This window comes from Corythoichthys intestinalis, chromosome 3 (genome assembly GCF_030265065.1).
Source record: "Corythoichthys intestinalis isolate RoL2023-P3 chromosome 3, ASM3026506v1, whole genome shotgun sequence".
Classification (NCBI taxonomy): Eukaryota; Metazoa; Chordata; class Actinopteri; order Syngnathiformes; family Syngnathidae; genus Corythoichthys; species Corythoichthys intestinalis.
In genome coordinates, this window is record NC_080397.1 from 60357936 (window position 1) to 60383818 (window position 25883).

At 41.7% G+C, this 25883-nt stretch overlaps 1 protein-coding gene across 2 annotated transcripts in view; it reads left to right on the top strand.

Annotated features, from left to right (window-relative positions):
* Nucleotides 1-25883, top strand: part of rasl10a (RAS-like, family 10, member A) — a 72231-nt gene that overhangs the window by 22232 nt on the left and 24116 nt on the right. For both annotated transcript variants that reach the window (XM_057831286.1, XM_057831287.1), the window contains exon 3: nt 18210-18334. In XM_057831286.1, coding sequence (XP_057687269.1) covers nt 18210-18334 — 125 coding nt within the window. The remainder of the gene's footprint in view (nt 1-18209; nt 18335-25883) is intronic.

Consider the following 25883-nt stretch of genomic DNA (forward strand, 5'->3'; position numbering starts at 1 on the left):
GTTATTGGCAACAAAGGGTAAATAACAAAGTACTGAGATGAACTTTTGGTATTGACCAAATACTTATTTTCCACCATGATTTGCAAATAAATTGTTTGCAAATCAAACAATGTAATTTTCTGTTTTTTTTCCCCCACATTCTGTCTCTCGTGGTTGAGGTTTACCCATGTTGACAATTACAGGCCTTTCTAATATTTTCAAGTGGGAGCACTTGCACAATTAGTGGTTGACTAAATACTTATTTTCCCCCACTGTACATGCAGGTTATGCTGTTATATTGTCTTACCAATGTTGAGCCCAAACCTAGGAACCGAGGAATGGGCCAAGTAGAAAGTACGCGTTGCCCAACGACAGCCCCAAAACATCACTGCTCTAGAGGAGATCTGCATGGAGGAATGGACCAAAATACCAGCAACAGTGTGTGAAAAGCTTGTGAAGAGTTACAGAAAACGTTTGGGCTCCGTAATTGTCAACAAAGGTTACATAACAAAGTATTGAGATGAACTTTAGGTATTGACCAAATACTTATTTTCCACCATGATTCGCAAATAAATTCTTTAAAAATCAAACTGTGATTTTCTGGGTTTTTTTCCCCCACATTCTGTCTCTCATGGTTGAGGTTTACCCATGTTGACAATTACAGGCCTCTCTAATATTTTCAAGTGGGAGAACTTGCACAATTAGTGGTTGACTAAATACTTATTTACCCCACTGTAACTATTATTTTGGCATTTGCTGATATACACCAAACCAGGAGGTTCAGGGAAAGAAGGTCTTTGCCTGAAAAGCGACAAGAACACGTGAGCAACGCAGGAGCCAGAAGGAATTCAGCGCAGTCAATTAGAAAGGTTGCATAGAGTTTAATGGGCACTGTTGAAGGACGACTGACCAAATAGACTCCTCTAATTTGTCATGAATAAGCTGCAGGGTGGCTTGAGTCAGCACGCCTCTACGCTTCTGAGCAATATCTCATCACTTCACGTTATATTTAGAAAAATGAACGTCTTATCGTTCTTTAAAAATCCAAGTCTAATATTGGAAACAAACAAGACGCCTATCTTTGTACTTTAATGGTCGTGTGGAGCTGCTGTCTTCTGATAATATTGAGTGTTTGCCACAGTACGTCAATGAAATGCGATAACGGCCTCACAGTTGGCTCATTAATTCCCCTTTATTTTGAACACAAGCGTCTGGACGTTTGTCTTGGTTTCCTCTGTCCATGTTGACAGCTTGGAATTACATAATGTTCCACTTTATGTAATTTTGAGCTTTCCAAATATGAAGCGTTCATCCCCAAAGGGTGTGTTAGCGTTTGTGCATTTGTGTGAGTACAAATAGTGTTCAGGGAGCTTTAAGGCACTCGGAGGCCACTTTAGTCACAGGTGTCAAGATTAGTGTGGTTTAGTGAGGTGGCGGCACCCAACTGCAGCTTAAGCTAAAGTGCAGCCTTTTTATTTTTTTGAAGGAGGACAAGAAAATACAGCAGGGCCGAAAACCAAAAGTGGTTTTTGCCATGTGGCAAATTTTTTATGCCATGTGGCAAAAATGTTTTTGCCATGTGGCATTTTTATTTTTGCCATGTGGCATTTTTTTTGCCATGTGACAATTTTTTTTTTTTGTCATGTGGCAATTTTTTTTGCCATGAGGCAAAAATGTTTTTGCCATGTGGCAAAAATGTTTTTGCCATGTGGCATTTTTTTTGCCATGTGGCAATTTTTTTTTTGCCATGTGGCATTTTTTTTTTTTGCCAAGAGGCAAAAAAATTTTTGCCATGTGGCATTTTTTTTGCCATGTGGAATTTCTATTTTTGCCATGTGGCATTTTTTTTGCCATGTGGAATTTCTATTTTTGCCATGTGGCAATTTTTTTTTTATGCCATGTGGCATTTTTTTTTTTTTTTTTGCCATGTGGCATTTTTTTTGCCATGTGGAAATTTTTGTTTTGCCATGTGGAAATTTTTGTTTTGCCATGTGGAAATTTTTGTTTTGCCATGTGGCAAAATATTTTTGTCACATGGCAAAAACCACTTTTGGTTCTCGCTGTCTCTCAGAAAATATGGTCCCAAAGACTGTCAGCTTACTACATGCATAACATCCACAGAAAGGATCTAATATAAACCACAACAAGATCATGAATTACTAGTAAATATTTGAAAATACAGTGGGGCAAATAAGTATTTAGTCAACCACCAACTGTGCAAGTTCTCCTACTTGAAAAGATTACAGAGGCCTGTAATTGTCAACATGGTTAAACCTCAACCATGAGAGACAGAATGTGGGAGGAAAAAAAACAGAAAATCAAATTGTTTGATTTTTAAAGAATTTATTTCCAAATTAGAGTGGGAAATTAAGTATTTGGTCACCTACAAACAAGCAAGATTTCTGGCTGTCAAAGCGGTCTCACTTCTTCTAACGAGGTCTAACGAGGCTCCATTTGTTACCTGTATTAATTGCACCTGTTTTAACTCGGCATTATCGGCATAAAAGACACCTGTCCGCAATCTCAGTCTCACTCCAAACTCCACTATGGCTAAGACCAAAGAGCTGTCGAAGGACACCATAGTCAAAATTGTAGACCTGCAGCAGGCTGGGAAGACTGAATCTGCAATAGCTAAAACGCTTGGTGTAAAGAAATCAACTGTGGGAGCAATTATTAGAAAATGGAAGACATACAAGACCACTGATGTTAGGTTTTGTGTTGGTTTTCTCCTAGTGTGACTTGTCCCTATGATTGCCCATTGATTTCACCTGTTGTGCCTCCTCCCAGTGTATCCTCCAAGCTGCATCATCCTGTGCTCACCTGTTCCTCGTTGTGTCGTTACCCTTCGTCTGTGTGTGTATATAAGCTCCCAGTTTCTTTTCACTCCTTGTTGCGTCATTGTCTAGGTTAATGTCAATTTAGATGTCGAAGTCCTGTCCAAGCCCTCGTGTATTAGTCCCTCCGATAAAGTAAGTTTTGTTTGAACCTTGCCTTTTTGATCCCCAGTCCTTTTGGTTGTGCTTTGTGCTTTTTGTTAGTTATAATTAAAACCTTTTTTGAGTTCTCTGCCACCTGCCTTGCATTATTGATTCCCTGCATTTGGATCCACACAACCTGCCTGCCCACGCATTTCCTGACAACTGATAATCTCTCTCGATCTGGGGCTCCATGCAAGATCTCACCCCGTGGCGTCAAAATGATAACAGGAACGGTGAGCAAAAATCCCAGAACCACACGGGGTGACCTAGTGAATGACCCACAGAGAGCTGGGACCACAGTAACAAAAGGCTACTATCAGTAACACAATGCGCCGCCAGGGACTCAAATCCTGCACTGCCAGACGTGTCCCTCTGCTGAAGCCAGTACACGTCCAGGCCCGTCTGCGGTTTGCTAGAGAGCATTTGGATGATCAAGAAGAAGACTGTGAGAATATGTTATGGACAGATGAAACCAAAATAGAACTTTTTGGTAGAAACACAGGTTCTCGTGTTTGGAGGAAAAAGAATACTGAATTGCACCATACCCACTGTGAAGCATGGGGGTGGAAACATCATGCTTTGGGGCTGATTTTCTGCAAAGGGACCAGGACGACTGATCTGTGTAAAGGAAAGAATGAATGGGGCCATGTATCGAGAGATTTTGAGTGACAATCTCCTTCCATCAGCAAGGGCATTGAAGATGAGACGTGGCTGGGTCTTTCAGCACGACAATGATCCCAAACACACAGCCAGGGCAACAAAGGAGTGGCTTCGTAAGAAGCATTTCAAGGTCCTGGAGTGGCCTAGCCAGTTTCCAGATCTCAACCCCATAGAAAATCTGTGGAGGGAGCTGAAAGTCCATGTTGCCCAACGACAGCCCCAAAACATCACTGCTTTAGAGGAGATCTGCATGGAGGAATGTGCCAAAATACCAGCAACAGTGTGTGAAAAGCTTGTGAAGAGTTACAGAAAACGTTTGGCCTCCGTTATTGCCAGCAAAGGGTACATAACAAAGTATTGAGATGAACTTTTGGTAATGACCAAATACTTATTTTCCACCATGATTTGCAAATAAATTCTTTAAAAATCAAACAATGTGATTTTCTGTTTTCTGTTTTTTTCCCACATTCTGGCTCTCATGGTTGAGGTTTACCCATGTTAACAATTAGAGGCCTCTCTAATATTTTGAAGCGGGGGAACTTGCACAGTTAGTGGTTGCCTAAATACTTATTTGCCCCACTGTATATTCATTCATTAGGAGTTGAAGCTTATCCTAACTGAGAGGTTGGTAACACTCTGCTAACACCTATGGACATTTTAAAGGCTTCCGTTAGCTTAGCATGTGTTGTAGGTAGTCTTCCAGGTCAAGTCCTCTGCGTGTTTGTTTTCAATTCAGGTGAGACGGCTAGACTGGATTGTTAAATGAAGACTGGAGGCAAGAGATCAATTCTGCGCAGTATTAATTTCAGAAAATTGTGGGTGCATTTAGTTACAGAACAAGCCGTGTAGATGTAAATGCACGCTAAACTTCCTTATATACAAATAAGGACCTGTGTCTTGAATGTTTTTGGTGATTAACTCATCATGCAGATCTTGCAAAATAGGCCATGAGCCTTGCTGCCAGTCAGTTAAAAGTCAATGATTATCTGAGGCAAAACTAACTATCAGCAGTTTCAGTAAATAACAACTCCATTCCTGGTCATGCTTGCAAGCATATCAGAAGATTGGGCGAGATGCATACTGACTTCACATGGATGAACATGATTTTGGGATGTGGAAAGAAAACCCACAAATGGACAAGGAAAACATGTAAACTGCACAAACAATATTCAGAGCTGTAGTACTGCTCAAAGGTCCTAGTGCAGCACTAGAAGATGAGGATGAGGATATACAACCATTATGCACTAATACAGTCATCCCCAACCACCGGGCCAGGGACCGGTACCAGTCCATAGTCTGTTTGCAACCCGGCCACAGAGAAATAATAAATAATTTGATAACGACCACAATCTGGCCTGTGCCTCCTGGCACATCGATATGTCTGTCTATTCGATTAACTAATCCGAGTAGAGATCCGTGTACGTCGCCCTTTAGTTGTTGGCCGCCATTACTGGGGTGTTTACACACCTTTAGCAGCCCAATGTCAGTCAATGTAAACAGTAACATTAGCTGCTGTGGGCGGTGACGTCTTTGGACAGTCTTTTTTACGGGGAAAAGGCCACCTGCTGAGCCAGAGGAGGAGCCTAGAACCAAGTCAGTTCTAAATAATATGTGGCTAAAAGCTAGCAAATGAGACTACAGAAGCGATTGCACTGAGAGCATCATACCTCATGGCGTAGCCCCAGCGTGTTATGTTATATTTACTGTCATTTTCTGCCACACGTCACACCGGTCTGTGGTGCAAAAAAAAGGTTGGGGACCACTGTACCAATACATATTCGCAAAATGTAACGCATTCACTGCACTACCCTTCTCACGCTATCACATCACGGTGCTGGGTAATGGCTGCCAGTCGTCGACTTGGCAGCCACAGTAATAAGCCGGGAGGTGGCGTGGCTCCCGGGGCGTGGCATCCTTTTCGCCTGGCTGCTGGTTGCGGTGGTGGGTGATCACAGCCCCGGTCCCGTGCTGCCCCACGGCTGCCTCTCAGCACTCTCTGGCGCCCGCCTTCCCCTCGCGTTTCTTCTCTGGGTATCCTCCTTGGGCTCCTGTGAGAGTCGCTGGCCGGGTGCCGATGGCTCCTCGGGGTGTCGTCCACTCCGGGTGGGGACCCTGTCCTGCCCCGAGCCTAGTGGGCTGTGGGGATCCTGCAGTGTGCTGTGTCGGTTGAGGGGTAGCGGCGGTGGCTGGTGGGCCGGGTGGGCGGGCGGAGGCGCGTCCCCTCATCCCTTCCCTGAAGGCCGGGTAATGTGGGCGCGGATCTTCCGGGGGACTGGCTCACACCGCCTATTGGCAGGGGAGGGGCCGTGGCCCCGCACAGCATTTCCACTTTCACACGTCTGATGGGATTCACGCATGACTGAACTATCAATCCCAGGACTGGCGATCAGCCAGCATAGAATAGGATGTCAACATACACTTACACACTTACAAAGGATTCACATAATACTGAGTTCTGGGTTTGGGTTTTGTGTATGCTTCACCTCACCTTCACATCACATCTCTTTCTTAACCCCCCCTCTTTTCCTTCTCGGTCATCAGGCCCCCCACATGCTGTCAACAGAAAATACAATTAGCTAACGATAGCACTACTATATTCATAGATAGTGTGTGGGTGTTGAAAGTATTTCTTGTTTGTTCTTCTCTTGCCTCTCTGTCCTATTCTATTTTCCTTTCAGTCCTCCCATAAAGCCTTCCTGCTCGCTGCTTTCTCCTAATAAAAGAGAAAAAAAAACCATAATAGCAAAATGGCTTCATCAAAGCACCTCTGGCAATGTCACCCAAAAATGTGCCAATAATTCGTCTCCAGAGAACCACCGAGCAAGCACACCGACTGCCTAGCCAATTTGTCTCACACTCTACTTATACCAAAGCTTAAACAAATGGACATCCTGTTGCTCTTTCAAATTTGCCTCATGAGTGATGGCTATTGTATCCTCACTCCGGGAGGTGCTTTATATAGTTCATAAACGTATCCTGACTGCATATCACTTCAGACTCAGTGTGTTAGAGGTGCACTTTGACGTGTGAAAAAGTAAATCATATTAAAGATAACAAAATGAATGAATAGAAGAATGATTTCTACAAATCGTTTAGGTGGAGTGGCCAAGGTAGTAGAACATTTTCATATATGTGTAAAAGATGGACTGTCCAAGTGCATTTGAACCATTTAGTAAAGCTATCTTTTTTAAATCAGATTTGGACCAGATGTCCCAAAAGAAGTCCTGACATTCTTTGATTCTGAGTGCCAATGCACCTAATAAGCAATGGGTCATTTTCTCTACATTATGTAAAATAATGTGAATTTTGTAAAATTAGAGGGTTCGAAAGAAGACAGGCAGGTGGAGGTTCCAACCACGCTGGGCAGTTGTGGCCCATTCTTATGTAAACAAAAAGCAAAAAAGAGAATCAACATTAAAAAAAAAAAAAAAAAAAAACTTCCGTCCTGGGGGATCATGGCCACGCCTTGGAATGCCTCTTCAGTCCTTGCGCAGAGTAGCATCCACGACTCTTGTCCTTTTATATGGGAAAGCACACCTGATGAGGCAATTGCCAGCAGGTGTGGTGGTTGCCACCAAGGGATGTCGGCATCCATAGTACCTACCCCGGTGGCACTGGGACGCCATACACCCTCTCCCTTAGCCGGTAACTGGGGTCGCGCTCCGCTTCTTCCGGCATTGTTCTCCGCCCTCTCTCACATCTGCTTCTTCCTGGGGCGATTGACGCCCTCTCGCGGTGGCTTCTTCCGGTGCCGATCTCTGCCCTCCCATGCAGCGGCGGCTTCATCCGGGGCTGTTCTCCGCCTTCTCTTGCGGTGCCAGCTTCTTCCCGGACCGTTTTCCACCCTCTCTCATGGCGGCAGCTTCTTCCGGGGCCGTCCTCGGCCCTCTCTCATGGCAGCGGCTTTTTCCGGGGCCGTTCTCTGTCTTCTCTTGCAGCTGCGGCTTCTTCGGGGACCGTTCTCTGTCTTCTTTTTTTTTTTTTAATTATTTTTAAGTCTAAGTGTCCAGTTGGTCTGAACAGTTTTAATGTTTAACATTGAGAGTCTGACATACTCCCATTGTGATCACTCAACATACCTCGTTTATTATGTCAAAGCAGGCAACAGGAAGGGGTTATGGGGGAACAGAAAAAAAGCAACACAAGAGAAGAAAGAAAAACACAAACTACAACAAGAAATACACTGAACGCCTACACTAACTATTCATATGTTGGTGTTATTGTCAGCTAGATGTATTTCCGGTTGACACCATGTGGGGGGTCTGTTGACCGGGAAAAGTGGGGGACGGGGTGGGGGAGTCTATAAGTTAAATGATTGAAAGGGGTAGAGTGTACACAAATCAGCTCTGTGAACTATAACCCAGTAATCGTGTGAATCCCTTGTGAGTGTAAGCCCGTTGGCAACCAACCCTACGCTGCCCCATTGCCAGTCCCAGCACCGGGACCCCCCACCCGAGCGTGCCCTATCACATCCAGCCGCACGCGAGCACCACCAGGCATGCGACAGCCACGCAGATGAGCGGAGACGCCACGCGGGTGCCAACCCAGGGCCACGGCCCCCACCCAGCCAGCCCGGGGAGGGAAGGAGGGAGGGCGGGCGGGGCTGGGGGTCAAGCGCAGCCCATCCCTCCTCCCACAGCCCAGCAAAGGAGCCATCGTCCCCCCAGGATCCAGGGTGGTCCCCCGGGCCACCCGCGCACCCATCAACCGGCCTTCAGGGATGGCAAGAGGGGACGCACCACCAACCCCACGCCTACCCCCACATCCTCCCGCCCACCCGGTCCACGAGCCACAGCCGCAGCCCCCCAACCGGCATGGCACGCCACGAGACCCCCCAGCGTGACCCCAGGCAACACCCAGCTGATACACCGGCGCCCAGCCAGCGACCCGCGACGGAGCACAGGGCAGATATCCAGTCAGAGAAGAGAGGGGAAGGCGGTGGCAGGGGAATGCCGAGGAACCGCCACAGGGCAACGAAAGATCGGAGCCGCGACTCCCCCTCCCCCCCACTCCCACGGCCGGCAGCCCAGGCAGAGGGGAGGCCACGCCCCAGGAGCCACGCCATAGGGAAAAAAGTGTGGGACCCATCTACCACCCTATTACTGTGGCTGCCAGGTTCCCGGCTGGCACCCATTACCCAGCACCGTGATGGGATTGTGAGGTGAGGGTAGTGCAATGTATGCATTAAAATAGGAGAGCTTGGCTTGGGGCAGTGGGACCGCAGCATGGAATTTCTACCCAGCCGCTCGTCCACCACTCTTTGCCGAAACTCTCCTGTGGAGTATGGTGTGTGTAGTGCGTGGGCCGTTCTCTGTCCTCTCTCGTGGCAACGGCTTCTTCTGGGGCCGTTCTCTGTCCACTCACGTAGCGGCGGCCTCTTCCGGGGCCTTTCTCCGCCTTCTTTTGTGGTGGCGGCTTATTCCAGGACTGTTCTCTCTCCTCTCTCGCAGCGATGGCATCTTCTGGGGCTGTTCTCTGCCTTCTGTCGCGGTGGCCGCAGCAACGGCTTCTTCCAGAGTCGTTCCCCGCCCTCTCTCTTAGCGACTCCTTCTTCCGGGGCCAATCTCCACCTTCTCTCGCAGTGGCGTCTTATTCTGGGGCCATTGTCTGTCCTCTCTTGCAGCTGCAGCTTCTTCCGAGACCGTTCTCTGACCTTTTTTGCGGCGACGTCTTCTTCCAGGACCGTTTTCTGTTTTCTTTCGTGGCTGCAGTTTCTTCCGGGGCCGTTCTCCACCTTCTTTTGTGGAGGCGGCTTCTTCCAGGACCATTCTCTCTCCTGTCTCTCAGCGACAGCTTCTTCTGGGGATGTTCTCAGCCCTCTCTCATGGTGGCGGATCTTCTGGGGCTGTTTTCCGCCTTCTTTCACGGTGGCAGCAGCAACGGCTTCTTCCAGAGTCGTTCTCCGCCCTCTCATGTGTCGACTGCTTCTTCCGAGGCCAATCTCCACCTTCTATCACAGTGGTGGCTTCTTCCGGGGCCGTTTTCTGCCTTCTCTCACGGTGTCGGCTTCTTCTGGGGCCGTTCTCCACCCTCTCTTGCAGCGGTGGTGGCGTCTTCTGAGAGGCGTTCTCTGCCATCTCTCACGACGGTGGCGACTTCTTCTGGGGCCATTCGCCGCCTTCTCTCACGGTGACAGCTTTTACCAGGGGGGCATTTCTCCGCATTCTTTCATGGCAGCAGCTTCTTCCGGGCCATTCTCTGCCCTCTCTTGCGGCGGTGACTTCTTCCGGATCTGTTCTCTCTCCTCTCTCGTGGCTTCTTCCAGGGCCATTCTCCGCCTTCTATCACGGCGGCAGCTTCTTCCGGGGCCGTTCTGTGTCTTCTCTCGCGGCGGCAGCTTGTTCTGGGGCTGTTCTCCGCCTTCTCTTGCATTGGAGGCAGAGGGCGGCTCTGGAGGAGGCCGTTAGGGAGGGCGGTTATCTTCAAGCCGCTTTCTGTTTCACGTAGCGTCCTCCAGGGCCATTCTCTGCTTCAATGACACATATCTGCACCAGCCTGCCTCCGTCTCACATCCTCCTTTGGCTTGGGTTTTTGGGCAGCAGGGGACTAGCACTGTGGAATGGCTCTTTAGTCCTTGCTCAGGGTAACTCCTGCGACTCTTCTCCTTTTATATGGGAACGCGCCTTGACTGCAATTGCCTCATCAGGTAACACCTGATGAGGCAATTGCTGCCAGGCCTGGTGGTCGCCACCCCGGGGTGTCGCCGGCCAAGGTGCTAACCCCTGTGGCGAGCCCTGTTGGACAAGGACACCAAAATTTCTAAAAAGATTTTTGTGCCACACAGATTCTAAGATTCTTGGTAAGGTTACTATTGAGTTTTTATCTTCAGTGCACGCAATATATTTTAATTGCAAATCTGATGGTGTGACATGCCGTTGATGCTAATTACACGACACCCCACCCCCTCATGGGTTCCATGAGTATCATCATAATTCAATTGGGTGCCTTAAATCAGAGACTTTGTCATTTGTCTGCTGTTGTCAGGGAGACGTGTTGTGTTTTGGCTCTTGAGTAGACAAGGAGGAGATGCTCTTTTCCCTCCCAGAAGTCTCCAAACAGTACTTCACAGCCAGGCACACTAGCGCCACAAAACATGCCAACACATGCATTTTTAAAAATCCACTTGACTCCATCAGCGCTGCGTGAAAGCCTCTCCCATCTTCGTTTCTTACCTTGTTTTGCTCAGCAGTGGAGAAATTCTCTTACTCTGCCCCTCCTCCTTTTACTCCTCCTTGTCCTCCACGTTTAAAAACAGGCTGGGACCACAAGGAGGATATGAGATGAGAATACAAGATGCTATTTTTAGCTGTGCTGCAACTCAAGTCACTGTGCACCTGACCATTGTCAGATGAGGGCGAGCTGTGTTGACATGCTGTTATTATGTTATTAAATCACTTCTCCTATTAATCTGACAACCATCTATACATATAAATGAGAAAAGAAACTGCCTTCCCTTGTCTTTCACCTTTGATGTTGAAGATGTTGCATGTTTGCCTCCATGTTTGAGCAGCCTCATTATCTCCGCAGATGTGTGCGGTCCTCACTCTCTGCCAGCCGCCTTCACTCCAGTGTGTTTGCATTTCCATCTTTGCAAGTTACACCAATGCTCTCCCTCATGCCCCACCGCCATTTAAATGATGGATCTTATTTGTTTCTGTGCAACGTGAAGTCATATTTTAAGCATTGTAAAAAGACTCCCCACATTACAGTTTTGTGTTACACAGTGCTTCGGAATGTAGTCCTGTAACGTAATTACCACAGGGGAGAAGAGTGGGGATAATTAAAGCCATCATTGCTTGTAAAGGAGGGGTGAAATGCTAATCAGAAGTATGAAATGAAAATTAGGATCCTAATCACCACCTCGGTGCAATATTTTTCCAAGTGCGATGGCTGGCAGTGGCATCAATACAACAAAACCTCCTGACTACGATCGCATAGTTTTGCACCCAAGTCCGAGTCATCTGATTGTGGAGAAACAGCGAGAACGAAAAGATGTATTTGGTATGTGGAAAATTTAATTTTGGTATGTGGCATTTTTTTGGTATGTGGCCAAATGGATTTTGGTATGTGATGTTTCTATTGGTATGTAGCAAAATGGCTTTTGGTACATGACATCTTTTTTGGTATGTGGCAAAATGGATTTTGGTACATGGCATTTTTATCTGGCATGTGGCATTTTTTTTGTACATGGCAAAATGGATTTTGGTATGTGGCATTTTTTTGGTATGTGACAAAATGGCTTTTGGTATATGACATTTTGATGTATGTGGCAAAATGGCTTTTGGTATATGGCATTTTTTGTATGCGGCATTTCTGTTGGTATTGGACTTTTATTTGGTATGTGGCATTTTTTTTTTTGTATATAGGAGTATGGATTTTGGTGTGTGGCATTTTTTGGGTATGTGGCAAAATGGCTTTTGGTATATGGCATTTTTTTGTGTGTGGCAAAATGGGTTTTGGTAAGTGGCATTTTTTTGTATGTGGCAAAAAGGATTTTGATGTGTGGTATTTCTTTTGGCATGTGGCATAATGGCTTTTGGTACATGGCATTTTTATTTGGAATGTGGCTTTTTTTCCCTTCTGTACATGGTAAAATGGATTTTGGTAGGCGGCAAAATGGCTTTTAAATGGCTTTTGGTATATGACCTGTTTTTTGGGGGGTATGTGGCATTTAATTTTAATGTAGCAAAATGGCTTTTGGTGTGTGGCATTTTTTGGGTATGTGGCAAAATGGCTTTTAGTATATGGCAATTTTTTGTGTTTGGCAAAATGGATTTTGGTATGTGGCTTTTCTTTTGGCATGTGGCATAATGGCTTTTGGTACATGGCATTTTTATTTGGTATGTGGCTTTTTTTTGTACATGGTAAAATGGATTTTGGTATGTGGCAAAATGGCTTTTAAATGACTTTTGGTATATGACCTGTTTTTTGGGGGGTATGTGGCATTTAATTTTAATGTAGCAAAATCGCTTTTGGTGTGTGGCATTTTTTGTGTGTGGCAAAATGGATTTTAGTATGTGGCTTTTCTTTTGGCATGTGGCATAATGGCTTTTGGTACATGGCATTTTTATTTGGTATGTGGCTTTTTTTTTTGTACATGGTAAAATGGATTTTGGTATGTGGCAAAATGGCTTTTAAATGGCTTTTGGTATATGACCTGTTTTTGGGGGGGTATGTGGCATTTAATTTTAATGTAGCAAAATCGCTTTTGGTGTGTGGCATTTTTTGGGTATGTGGCAAAATGGCTTTTGGTATATGGCAATTTTTTGTGTGTGGCAAAATGGATTTTAGTATGTGGCTTTTCTTTTGGCATGTGGCATAATGGCTTTTGGTACATGGCATTTTTATTTGGTATGTGGCATTTTTTTTTGTATATGGCAAAATGGATTTTGGTATGTGGCAAAACGGCTTTTTTTTTTTTTTTTTTTTTTTTTTGGTATGTGGCATTTTTTTTAATGTGGCAAAATGGCTTTTGGTATGTGGCATTTTTTTTTTATATGCAGCAAAATGGCTTTTGGTATGTGGCATTTCTTTTGTGTGTGGCAAAATGGATTTCGGTATGTGGCATTTTTTTTTGTATGTGGCAAAAAGGATTTTGGTATGTGTCATTTCTGTTGGTAGGTAACATAATGGCTTTTGGTACATGGCATTTTTATGTGGTATGTGGCATTTTTTTTTATATATGGCAACATGGATTTTGATATGTGGCCTTTTTTTTAGTATGTGGCATTTTTTTGTATGAGGCAAAATGGCTTTTGGTACATGGCATTTTTTTTGCATGTGGCATTTTTTTGTATATGGCAAAAAGGATTTTGATATGTGGCTTTTTTTTTTTTATTATTATTTATTTATTTTTGGTATGTGGCAATTTTTGGTATGTGGCAAAATAGCTTTTGGTACATGACATCTTTTTTTGTATATGGCAATTTTTGGTATGTGGCAAAATGGCTTTTGGTGAATGACATCTTTTTTGGGGTATGTGGCATTTTTTGGTATGTGGCAAAATGGCTTTTGGTATGTGGCATTTTTATTTGGTATGTAGCTTTTTTTGTATAAGGCAAAATGGCTTTTGGTATGTGGCATTTTTTTGGTATGTGGCAAAATTTTGGTGAATGACTTCTCTTTTTTTTGGTATGTGGCAAAATGGATTTTGGGATGTGGCATTTCTTTCAGCATGTTGCAAAATGGCTTGGTACATGGCATTTTTATTTGGTATGTGGGTTTTTTTGTGTGTGGCATTTTTAATGTGGCAAAGTGGCTTTTGGTATGTGGCATTTTTTTGATATGTGGCAAAATGGCTTTTGGTATGTGGCATTTCTCTTGTCTGTGGCAACATGGATTTTGGTATGTGGTATTTTTTGATATGTGGCTTTTTTGTGTGTGGCAAAATGGATTTTGGTATGTGGCATTTCTATTGGTATGTAGCATAATGGATTTTGGTACAAGGCATTTTTATTTGGTATTTTGCAAAATGGATTTTTGTATTTTTTTTGTATATGGCATTTTTGCAGACCATGCACGCCCATGCTATTGACAGCTATTTTTTTTTTTTTTTTTGGTGTGTTTTCTTTTTTATACGTGGCAACATGGATTTTGGTATGTGGTATTTTTTTTGGTATGTGGCAAAATGGCTTTTGGTATATGGCATTTTTGTGTGTGTGGCAAAATGGATTTTGGTATGTGGCATTTTTTTTGTATATAGCTGTTTTTTTTCAAAATTTTTTTAATGGCAACATGGATTTTGGTATGTGGCTTTTTTTTTACATGGCAACATGGATTTTGGTATGTGGCAAAATGGCTTTGGTATATGGCATTTTTGTGTGTGTGGCAAAATGGATTTTGGTATGTCGCATTTCTGTTAGAATGTAACATAATGGCTGTTGGTACATGGCATTTTTATTTGTCATGTGGCATTTTTTTGTATATGGCAACATGGATTTTGGTATGTGGCATTTTTTTGGTATATGGCAAAATGGGTTATGGTATTTTTTTGTATAGGGCATTTTTGCGGGCCATGGACTTCCATGTCATTGACGGCTATGCACGTCCAAATTTTCTATTCATTTTGAATGGCAGAAAAACGTGTGGTTGTGATTTTTGACCATACACTTGCCATTACAGCACACTGACATTCAACTGGCACCGTCTATTTTTCCATATACCATACGCGATTTTGAGAATCTGCTGATACCAAGTACTGATCCGATACTGGGAAAAAAGGGTTATTTTTTTGTTTTTATTTGAACAAAACATGTTACGGTACTGTACTGTTTACAGTACTTTCTCTTCCGCTTTTTCATGTTGGGTTTAGGTGTTGCGGAGAATAAAATGTTTCAATTTTTGTGTCTTTTGGCAATGCAATTGTATTTCTGGATTATTTTGTTACTTTTTAGCCCCTGATGGCAGACACTCACCATGGTTTTTGTCTTTGCTATGGGTCATCCACTTCTCTGGAGCAATTCTCCAACAACCTTGAGTCAAAGTGAACCAAGTGGAAGAACTAAATGAGCACATGCTGTTCATCTTATCTCTATTATTAATGCGTATTCCATTGTTTTTCCCATTGTAGTTAGTTTTGAAGTGAAAGTATCCGGTGCATATGAGTCGGGACAAAACAACCGGAGCTTCCTGCATTATTAACCAGCGGAATGTATTCTCACAAGAATTTGCCAACATAGTAAACAGATTCTTCAAATGCATGTGAAAGTGGGACTGTTTTTCATCTAAATAAGAGTCACTGTGCCTTTGCAATCATGGACCTCTGTAGGGTTGCAGCTATCAATGATTTAAGTTATCGATTAATCTATCGATCAGTTAGTTCGAATAATCGAGTAATCAGATTATTAACATTTAATGCGTTGCTGAATAAATTTTAGGAGATGTAAAACAAATAAACAAGTGTTTATGCTTGCAATCATATTTATTTTGGCTTGCTAAGATTACACTTTCAAAAGCGTATTAAATGCAAATACAAAATAAAATTCTCATTTCACAAGAGCAGTAAATGCATTTAAAACTTAGCTTAGCCTCAAACAATATTAAAACAATAGCTAAATGAGGATCTAAGTACAACAAAAGAAAAACTGGCTAACTTGCATAGAAAAAGTCCGCTAGCTTAAATGCTAATAACTTTTTATTACTATTATTATTATTATTTTTTTTTTTTTACAAGCTCTTAACAAATCATTCTAACACATATTCCCACAAAAATGTACTTCTAAACTAAATAACGAATGCATAAACAAACATTAGCTCGAACAAAAAATTACCTTGTGTTGGTCTTAACAGGGAGCAGCTGGACTCAGCCATGTTAGATGAGTTATTTCATATTCACAGTTGCCACGAGAGGGCAGTATATCCATCCAAATCAATAAAACTAAATGCAAACGCTTTAAAAACAAACCATTACAATGCCACTCTTATTATACGAATCCTCGAAGCAGCAAAATTTGATTCGAAGCTTTTTTCAAATCGAATTACTCGCGTTAATCGATGAATCGTTGCAGCACTAGGCTCATATACGAGTATGTCCAGCATAAACACGATCACAAACAAGACTGATGTACGAAACTGAAAATGTCATTTGATACAAAATTATATTATTATCATGATGATAGAATGGTATGAAAAAGTATCTTAACCTTTCTCACATTTCTGCATAAAATCACCATCAAATGTGATCTGATCTTTGTCAAAATCACACAGATGTAAAAACAGTGTCTTCTTTAACTAAAACCACCCAAGCATTGATAGGGTTTCATATTTTAATGAGGATAGCATGCAAATAATGACAGAAGAGGGGGGAATAAGTAAGTGAACCCTCTGCCTAAGGAGATTTAAAGAACAATTGAAACCGTTTTTTTTATTTGTGCCCAATCACTGATGAGTGGTTTAAAGCTGCCCTGCCCACTATAAAACACACACCTGGTAAAAATTGCCTTGATGAGAAGCATTGTCTGATGTGCATCATGGCTCGGTCAAAAGAGCTGTCTGAAGACCTGCGATCACAAGGATTGTTGATTTGTATAAAGCTGGGAACGGATACAAAACCATCTCTAAAAGTCTGGATGTTCATCAGTCAGACAAGTTGTCTACAAATGGAGAGAGTTTGGCACTGTTGCTTCTCTCCCAAGGAGTGGCCGTCCACCAAAGATGATGCTAGAGTTCAGCGCAGAATACTCAGAGTGGTAAAAAAAAAGAACCCTAGAGTGTCTGCTAAAGACTTACAAAAATCACTGGAACAGTCCAATACCTCTGTGCACACATTTACTATTTGTAAAACTATGGCCAAGAATGGTGTTCATGGGAGGACTCCACGGAGGAAGCCACTGCTGTCGAAAAAAATAAAAAAAACAACTTTGTTTAATGTTCGCAAAAAGGCACTTGAACACCCAACAGAAGTTTTGGCAAAATGTTTTGTGGACTGATGAAACCAAAGTTGAATTGTTTGGGAGTAACACACAATGTCATGTGAAGAGGAAAAATGGAACAGCTCACCAACATCAACACCTCATCCCCACCGTGAAGCATGGTGGAAGGAGCATCATGATTTGGGGCTGTTTTGCTGCCTCAGGGCCTGGACAACTTGCAATCATTAATGGAAGAATAAATCCAAAGGTTTATCAGGATGTTTTGCAGAAAAACCTGATTCCGTCTGTCAGACAGTTGAAGCTAAAAAGAGGATGGATGCTGCAACAAGTGATCCAAAACACATAAGTAAATCAACTTCAGAATGGTTTCAGGAAAACAAAATACACATTCTGGAGTGGCCAAGTCAAAGTCCAGACTTGAACCGCATTAAGATGCTGTAACATGACCTAAAGACAACGATTCATGCTAGACATCCCAGGAATCTGACTGAACTACAGCGGTTTTGTAGAGAAAAATGGGCCAACATTAGTCCTGATCGATGTGTCAAACTGATCTGCAGCTACAGGAAGCGCCTGGTTGAAGTTATTCCTTCCAAAGTGGGGGCCCACAAAATATTGTGATGGGTCACTTACTTATTTTTCCCCCTTCTGTTATTGTTTTCACACTGTCCTCATTAAAATATGAAAACCTATTAATGTTGGAGTGGTTTTAGTTAAAGCAGACACTGTTTTTTCATCTGTGTGATTTTGACAAAGATCAGATCATATTTGATGGTGATTATATGCAGAAATGTGAGAAATTTAAAAGGTTCAGATACTTTTTCATACCACTGCATCTATCGTCAAAGAGTAAACTGTATTCTATTAATAAAAATCTGTCTGCTAAACAGTGTCATTCCTTCATTATCTGTTCAACTTGTATGTTTTTGTTTAATATTTATAAATGTCCTAAGGATTTGTATTTAAACTTGACTGTAAATCTATTTTTTTTATAAACTATTATATGATGTTTAATCTTTAAATTATATATTTAATGTTACTTTTTAGTTGATCAGTCTGTAAATACACTCAGCAGCTCAAGATAAAATGCATTTCAATCTAATAATCCAAATAGTGTCCAAATGTTTTAAAGTATGAAAGAATGACCTTTCCGTTGACTCATAAAGCTCCATGCGCACAGATTAAAGTAATAAATTATTATCTGTTCATGTGTGTCCTCTAGGAGTGGCTGGATTTACGTTGCAGAGGCGTTCGCAACGCCAACGCCTACATCCTTGTGTACGACATCTGCTGCGTGGAGAGTTTTGAATATGTGAAGATGATCAGACAGCAGATTGTAGAAAACAGGTATGGTTAGTACCAGAGGGGAAACTAAAAGTACTTCGTTACTGTACTTAAGTACATTTTTGTGTATCTGTACTTGATTTGAGTACAAATATGAAGTGGTACTTTTTACTTACTACATTTTACAGGACATACAGTATCTGTACTCTTCATTCCACTACTTTTTGAATTGTCGCCTGCGTGAAATGTTACGTATGTTTCTTTGTTTTTCTCATTGTGAATTGATAGTTTCATTTTCATGCCTCCGGCACAATCAATAAGCCCCCTGCATCTATGCAGTTATTAAGCACTAGAGGGAGCAAAACGAGTACAATCAAGATTTTACCCAAGAACAAGATATTACCCAATAAAAACACAACAATGAAAGCAGTGCGCCTTCAAACGGCCTTTAAATGCACCTGATAGTTGCTTACAATGCGCAATTAAGATACGTAAGTTTTGGAGTTTTTTGAGCTTGTTAAGCTTCTGTTTACAGTGCAGTCGATTTTATTACTTTTTTCATTCTGCACGGTTATATACTATATAATTCAACTATAGTTTCTATACCTACAGTGGGGCAAAATAAGTATTTAGTCAACCACCAATTGTGCAAGTTCTACTTGAAAAGATTAGAGAGGCCTGTAATTGTCAACATGGGTAAACCTCAACCATGAGAGACAGAATGTGGGGGAAAAAAAACAGAAAATCACATTGTTTGATTTTTAAAGAATTTATTTCCAAATTGGAGTGGAAAATAAGTATTTGGTCACCTACAAACAAGCAAGATTTCTGGCTGTCAAAGAGGTCTAACTTCTTTTAACGAGGTCTAACGAGGCTCCACTCGTTAACTGTATCAATGGCATTTTAACTCATGATCGGTATAAAAGACACCTGTCCACAACCTCAGTCAGTCACACTCCAAACTCCACTATAGCCAAGACCAAAGAGCTGTCGAAGGACAGCAGAGACAAAACTGTAGACCTGCACCAGAAGACTGAATCTGCAATACGTAAAACGCTTGGTGTAAAGAAATCAACTGTGGGAGCAATTATTACAAAATGGAAGACATGCAAGACCACTGATAATCTCCCTCGATCTGGGGCTCCATGCTAGATCTCACCCCGTGGCGACAAAATGATAACAAGAACGGTGAGCAAAAATCCCAGAACCACACGGGGGGACCTAGTGAATGACCTACAGAGAGCTGGGACCACATTAACAAAGGCTACTATCAGTAACACAATGCGCCGCCAGGCACTCAAATCCTGCACTGCCAGACATGTCCACCAGCTGAAGCCAGATGAAACCAAATTAGAACTTTTTGGTAAAAACACAGGTTCTCGTGTTTGGAGGAGAAAGAATACTGAATTGCATCCGAAGAACACCATACCCACTGTGAAGCATGGGGGTGGAAACATCATGCTTTGGGGCTGTTTTTCTGCAAAGGGACCAGGACAACTGATCTGTGTAAAGGAAAAAATGAATGGGGCCATGTATCGAGAGATTTTGAGTGAAAATCTCCTTCCATCAGCAAGGACATTGAAGATGAGAGGTGGCTGGGTCTTTCAGCATGACAATGATCCCAAACACACAGAGAGGGCAACAACAGAGTGGCTTCATAAGAAGCATTTCAAGGTCCTGGAGTGGCCTCGCCAGTCTCCAGATCTGAACCCCATGGAAAATTTGTGGAAGGAGTTGAAAGTCCATGTTGCCCAACGAAGCCCAGAAAAATCATTGCTCTAGAGGAGATCTGGATGGAAGAATGGGCCAAAATACCAGCATCAATGTGTGAAAGGCTTGCAGAAAACGTTTGGCCTCCGTTATTGCCAACAAAGGGTACATAACAACGTATTGAGATGAAATTTTGGTATTGACCAAATACTTATTTTCCACCATGATTTGCAAATACATTCTTTAAGAATCAAACAATGAGATTTTCTGTTTTTTTTTCCCACATTCTGTCTCTCATGGTTGAGGTTTACCCATGTTGACAATTTCAGGCCTCTCTAATATTTTCAAGTGGGAGGACTTGCACAATTAGTGGTTGACTAATTACTTATTTGCCCCACTGTATGCGATTGTTTAGCAGAACTGGATTCATTACATTATTAATATTCATCTTTCACACAGACACTGGAAACAGAAATTTCATTTAATCCATCTGCAGGTGACGGGATATGATAATTTTACTACACTGCGGGTGTGCGCTGGTCCTCATGGGAAACGCAGTCTTCCTTAAAGCATAACACTACCGCTTTTGTCCACCGGTGTCACTAAAATCGACCATAAGTTACCTAGTGTTGCTTTAGGTACCCCAAAATACCATCTATATCTCAAAATAACTATTCAAAAACATGTACCATACGTCATTGTACTGTCCTTGCCAAGACGTTGGCGCTAAGTCCTAGCCAGACAGCGAGCTAAGCTCAGAAATGACGATGTCAGACGTCCGTGTGGTTTGCTGACTTTATTCAGCTGCTCATGACATAAACACTTGCAGAATGAAACTTCAATAAAATAGAAATTAAATCAGTTTCATCATCAGTAATTCAAATTTGCTTATAATTAGTTGCTGACACAAGACTAAGAATCCACAAAAACAATTAGCATGTGTCAGTTCGCCTCCGTACACCATCAAAAACAATCACATCTACTCGCCCCAAGTATTCGACCACAATTGAAAACTCACAATGAACAGAACAGGAAAGAAATGTGTTACATACAGGTGTTGCCTCTGAGGATGCTTCACAATCAACAAATGTGCTTTTTTAAATATATTTTTTGTTTTTTTGAAACATAACATTTGAAACATAAGGCTTGCACCTTAGACAACACTGGTCGTAACCCGGGGACTACATGTACCCTAATTTTCGGACTATAAGCCGCTACTTTTTTCCCTCATTTTGAATCCTGCGGCTTCTAGTCCAGTGGGGCTTATTTGATGATTTATTTGGGTTAATAGGCAACACTTTGTTTGACAGCGGCATCATAAGACTGTCATAAGAACGTCATAATTATGACATGACACGACACTATCATGGGGATTACTGAATTATTATGACAGATGTCAAAATGTGTCATGTTGCATATTATGTCACTAACTCCATTTATGTCCAGCTCAGATCGTTTACGTCCATTCAAAAGTGAGATAATTTGCTGGATGACACTAACCGACATCTATTATAAGCGTTCAATAATGCCTGTGACAGTGTAGTGTAATTATGACAGTATTATGACACCACTATCCAAGAAAATTTTACCAAATACCATTATTAATGAAACAACTGGAACAGTAACTGAAGAAATAATTAGCACAGGACATGAATTTTGATTGTTTTTACATATGTAGCGCCGCAATGCATGCTAGGAGGAATGTTGGGTGACAACAGTGTTGACAGCGGGTGGCAGCAGAGGTTGACTGTCTCCCCCAAGGGAGCAGTGATGGCCAAATGAGGATTTTTAAAACAATAAGTAGGGTTGTTCCGATCATGTTTTTTTTTGCTCCCGATCCGATCCCGATCGTTTTAGTTTGAGTATCTGCCGATCCCGATATTTCCCGATCCGATTGCTTTTTTTGGCTCCCGATTCAATTCTGATAATTCCCGATAATTTTTCCCGATCATATACATTTTGGCAATGCATTAAGAAAAAAATGAATAAAACTTGGACGAATATATATATACATTCAACATACAGTACATAAGTACTGTATTTGTTTATTAGGACAATAAATCCTCAAGATGGCATTTACATTATTAACAATCTTTCTGTGAGAGGGATCCACGGATAGACAGACTTGGGACTTTGTGTATTGTGACTAAATACTGCCATCTAGTGTATTTGTTGAGCTTTCAGTTCAGATACTGCAGCATGCCCTAAGGCATGATGGGAAAGTGGAACCATGATGGGAAGTAAAACCATGACTGTGAGTCATGCTAACAATGGATATACCATCTGTGCTTCGGGCTTTAAGTTAAGGCCTAAAGATATCAATAAAGACTATGTATGGTGGCCACCTTGCTTTTCGATGTTACTTACCATTTCATTACCAATTATAGGGAGAGGCCTTGTTAGATTTTGATCAAATGAGAAATGTAATTTATGACTGCTCTAATGCACTCTACTCAAATAAAGTTGACTTTATCTCTCTTTGTAGATAAAATGGCGTCTTTATAGATTGAAAATGTTGATGAGTGAAAGGGTCGTACGGCGCAAATATTATTAGCATCAAATGCTTTAACGTGACTCATTTATCAACTAAGTAAATGCCCCCGTTTTCGGGATATCTATGATAATTCTACGAGAAATCTAAAGACTCTGGATGAGTGTAACATATTATGTCTGTAACGTTAAATACAATTAAAAATCGAATTAATTAAAAAATATATATAATAAAAAAAGGCATGGCCGATATATATTTGCCGATTCCGATACTTAGAAAATGACGTGATCGATCGGGACATCTCTAACAATAAGGCTTTGCACCAAATTGGTTCAAACGTTAATGGTGGTTCATTTGGTTTCATGATGCCATTGTCAAATGAAATGTTACCAGTTAATATCTTTTGGTGTAAATATCCTATAATACAATGAGGACAACTGCGGCTTATAGTCTAGTGCGGCTTATCTATGAACAAATGCCGTTTTCATGTCAAATTTGGTGGCTGGCGGCTTATAGTCAGGTGCGCCTTATAGTCCAGAAATTACGGTACTTCATCCACCACTGGTTAGCACAACACTTTCCTAGCAAGCAGCTTGTTAGCTATTAAACTTGATTTGCAATGACATCACAATATCTCGAAGACAGCCCACAATTTCACAGGCTAGTCCCCAAAGTGATAAACACCTTTGTGGCAGTGTGACAGTGATCAATAGGCTTAGGCGCTTATATATCTTTTAATTCCATACACTCCTTCAACATCTGACAGTTCAGTAATGACATTTGATTCAAACGTCGCCACATGCGAGAGGCTTCAAATGTGACTAGAGATTCAAAGATGACTTTTGAAGCATATTTCTGCCAGTAACGGGCGGCAGATGCGGCAAATTGACACAATGAAATGGAAATAACACTTGGCGAGGCTCATATAGTGCATTTTGAAAGGTATAATGGCTGACTTCATTTGGTTTGCATGGTGCCTTATGACTACTCTGCCCCCACATTGCCAATCGACCCGCCTTGGCTTCCACACGTGCTAGTGTGAAGGTTTATGGCCTATGTAGTAATTGCTCTATAAACCAAAGATGGGGAGAAAATTAGATGCAGCAAAAAAATGTAATCACACACTGCACTGAGATCTGAAGCGTGACGAGTTGGGGGATATGTTGTTTCTATTAAGAAAATATCCCAGTTTAATCATAGACTCCACCATCAGTTGACAAGACAGCTCCCGCAGATATTGCGCCACACCTTCCTGTAAGGGGGCTGACCCGGGCAGAACATTAAGTTAGCTTTCACTGTGTTAAACTTAAATACACACTGCGTTCTAACACCGGATTTAGGTGGAATTAGGACGAATGTTTTAATGCATACAAGCAGGCAGGAGTGTGATTTGGTCGAGGATTCAAGGTCATTATTATATTAACCCTTTAACACCGAACGTGTCGGGAGCGACGCGTTTACGCATGTCGTCTTCGAAGCTTCGTCACGCTGTAATTACGTCACCCACGTGCCGCTGGTTGGTCTCATTTGAAAGTGCGGAAGTTGATGTCCACACCAGTTTTTATTTGAAGTCAATCGACCAAGAGAAACGAGAGATAATGTCATTTGAGTTTTATAGTTTTATTGCACTCATTAATATGCATTAAAACGCTGCATGTACCATGTATCTATCTCCATATTTCCATCATTTCTTGTCCTTTTTCAAAACCGAAAGCAGCACAAAAGATTAGATATCCCAAGATCCGTTGTGATGTCAAGAAGGACGAACCGAATGTGAACATTTTTAATAAATTGCCGAGCTAGGCGCCAACTAAGGAAAAGGAGGCATGAACACCGGTTGGATTGCGCGAGCGACTTTGAAACGTGCAGAATGAATCGAAAACTAAACTTAGCGCAAGCTAATGCATTTTTTCATCAACTCAAGGAATAGGATGAGCTGTATTTGTCGTTTTCCTCGGATTAGTCGGCGTCTCGGCGAGTAGAAGTGACAGCAGCGCTCAAACGGCAGAAGAGTAGGCTGTGTGACGTTCTATGTGACGCAGCTCAGTGACCTGTTCAAAAACAAACTTTATTGAGTGCGCAAAAAAAAAAAAAAACTTTATCAAGTCGCATGCCTGAAAAAATTGAATTGAACTGAACTACTTGTCAATAATTTTGAAAATACTTTTTTTCCAATGTTATATATATTTTTTCTTCACTATGAATCTTTTCAATTTTTATATAGATGTCTGTTCAAAAAGCTTGATTGCATGTGCGTATACTTTAGATAAGGTGATGGGTATAATACCTAACTTCACAAAGAGATATCCTCCAAACCCTTTTTGTGTTAGATGATATATATAATTTTTTTCTCACTATTTTGCACTGTATATAACCTGTTTTGACCCTAGTATGTGTAAAGGCCAAAAACGCCTATGACCATACCCGCTGTTTGTGTTGAATAGTCAAACATAAAACTATTCAATTTTATTTTTTTTCTATTAAATGTTTATCATAACAAGTTGATTATCAAGCTTCAAAACGGTTGGTCGAGCATGTTTGGTTGTCAATGGGACACCAACATTACAAATTTTGAAAAAATATTTTCGGATTTTTTTTGTCTTTTTGGGTCCAAAATGTGGATTAAAATTGGTCAGTGAAGAAAACAACAGTTTGGACATGAAGTTCAAGGTGTCCTGAAAAAAGGGACCCAACTTGGCCATTGTGAACAATTTTTTCTTTGAAATATAAAGGCAACATCAAATGCATGCAAATTCGGCCAAAATAGGCTTAGGTGTTAAAGGGTTAAATAGCACCATGCATGAACTTTGAAACTTGGAAAAAAAAAATCAATGGATAAAATTTGTGTAACTTTAGCTTGAAATATTTACGTAAAATGAACGACGACTGCCCGTTTTTTTTGCTTTTAACCAAGAACCTAGACTGTTTTAAGTTCATATTTACAGAAATTCAGCGATTTAAGCATTTATTTACAAGAATTTTCAACTTAAAAAGATCTTTGTTTCGTGCTACCATGTTGATTACACAATATGTAACTTTTGCTTGAAATACAGTGGGACAAATAAGCTTTTAGTCAACCACCAATTGTGCAAGTTCTCCTACTTGAAAAGATTAGAGAGGCCAGTAATTGTCAACATGGGTAAACCTCAACCATGAGAGACCAAATGTGAAAAAAAAAAAAAACAGAAAATCACATTGTTTGATTTTTAAAGAATTTATTTCCAAAATAGAGTGGAAAATAAGTATTTGGTCACCTACAAACAAGCAAGATTTCTGGCTGTCAAAGAGGTCTAACTTCTTCTAACGAGGCTCCACTCGTTACCTTTATTAATGGCAACTGTTTTAACTCATTATCGGTATTAAAGACATCTGTCCACACCTCAGTCAGTCACACTCCAAACTCCACTATGG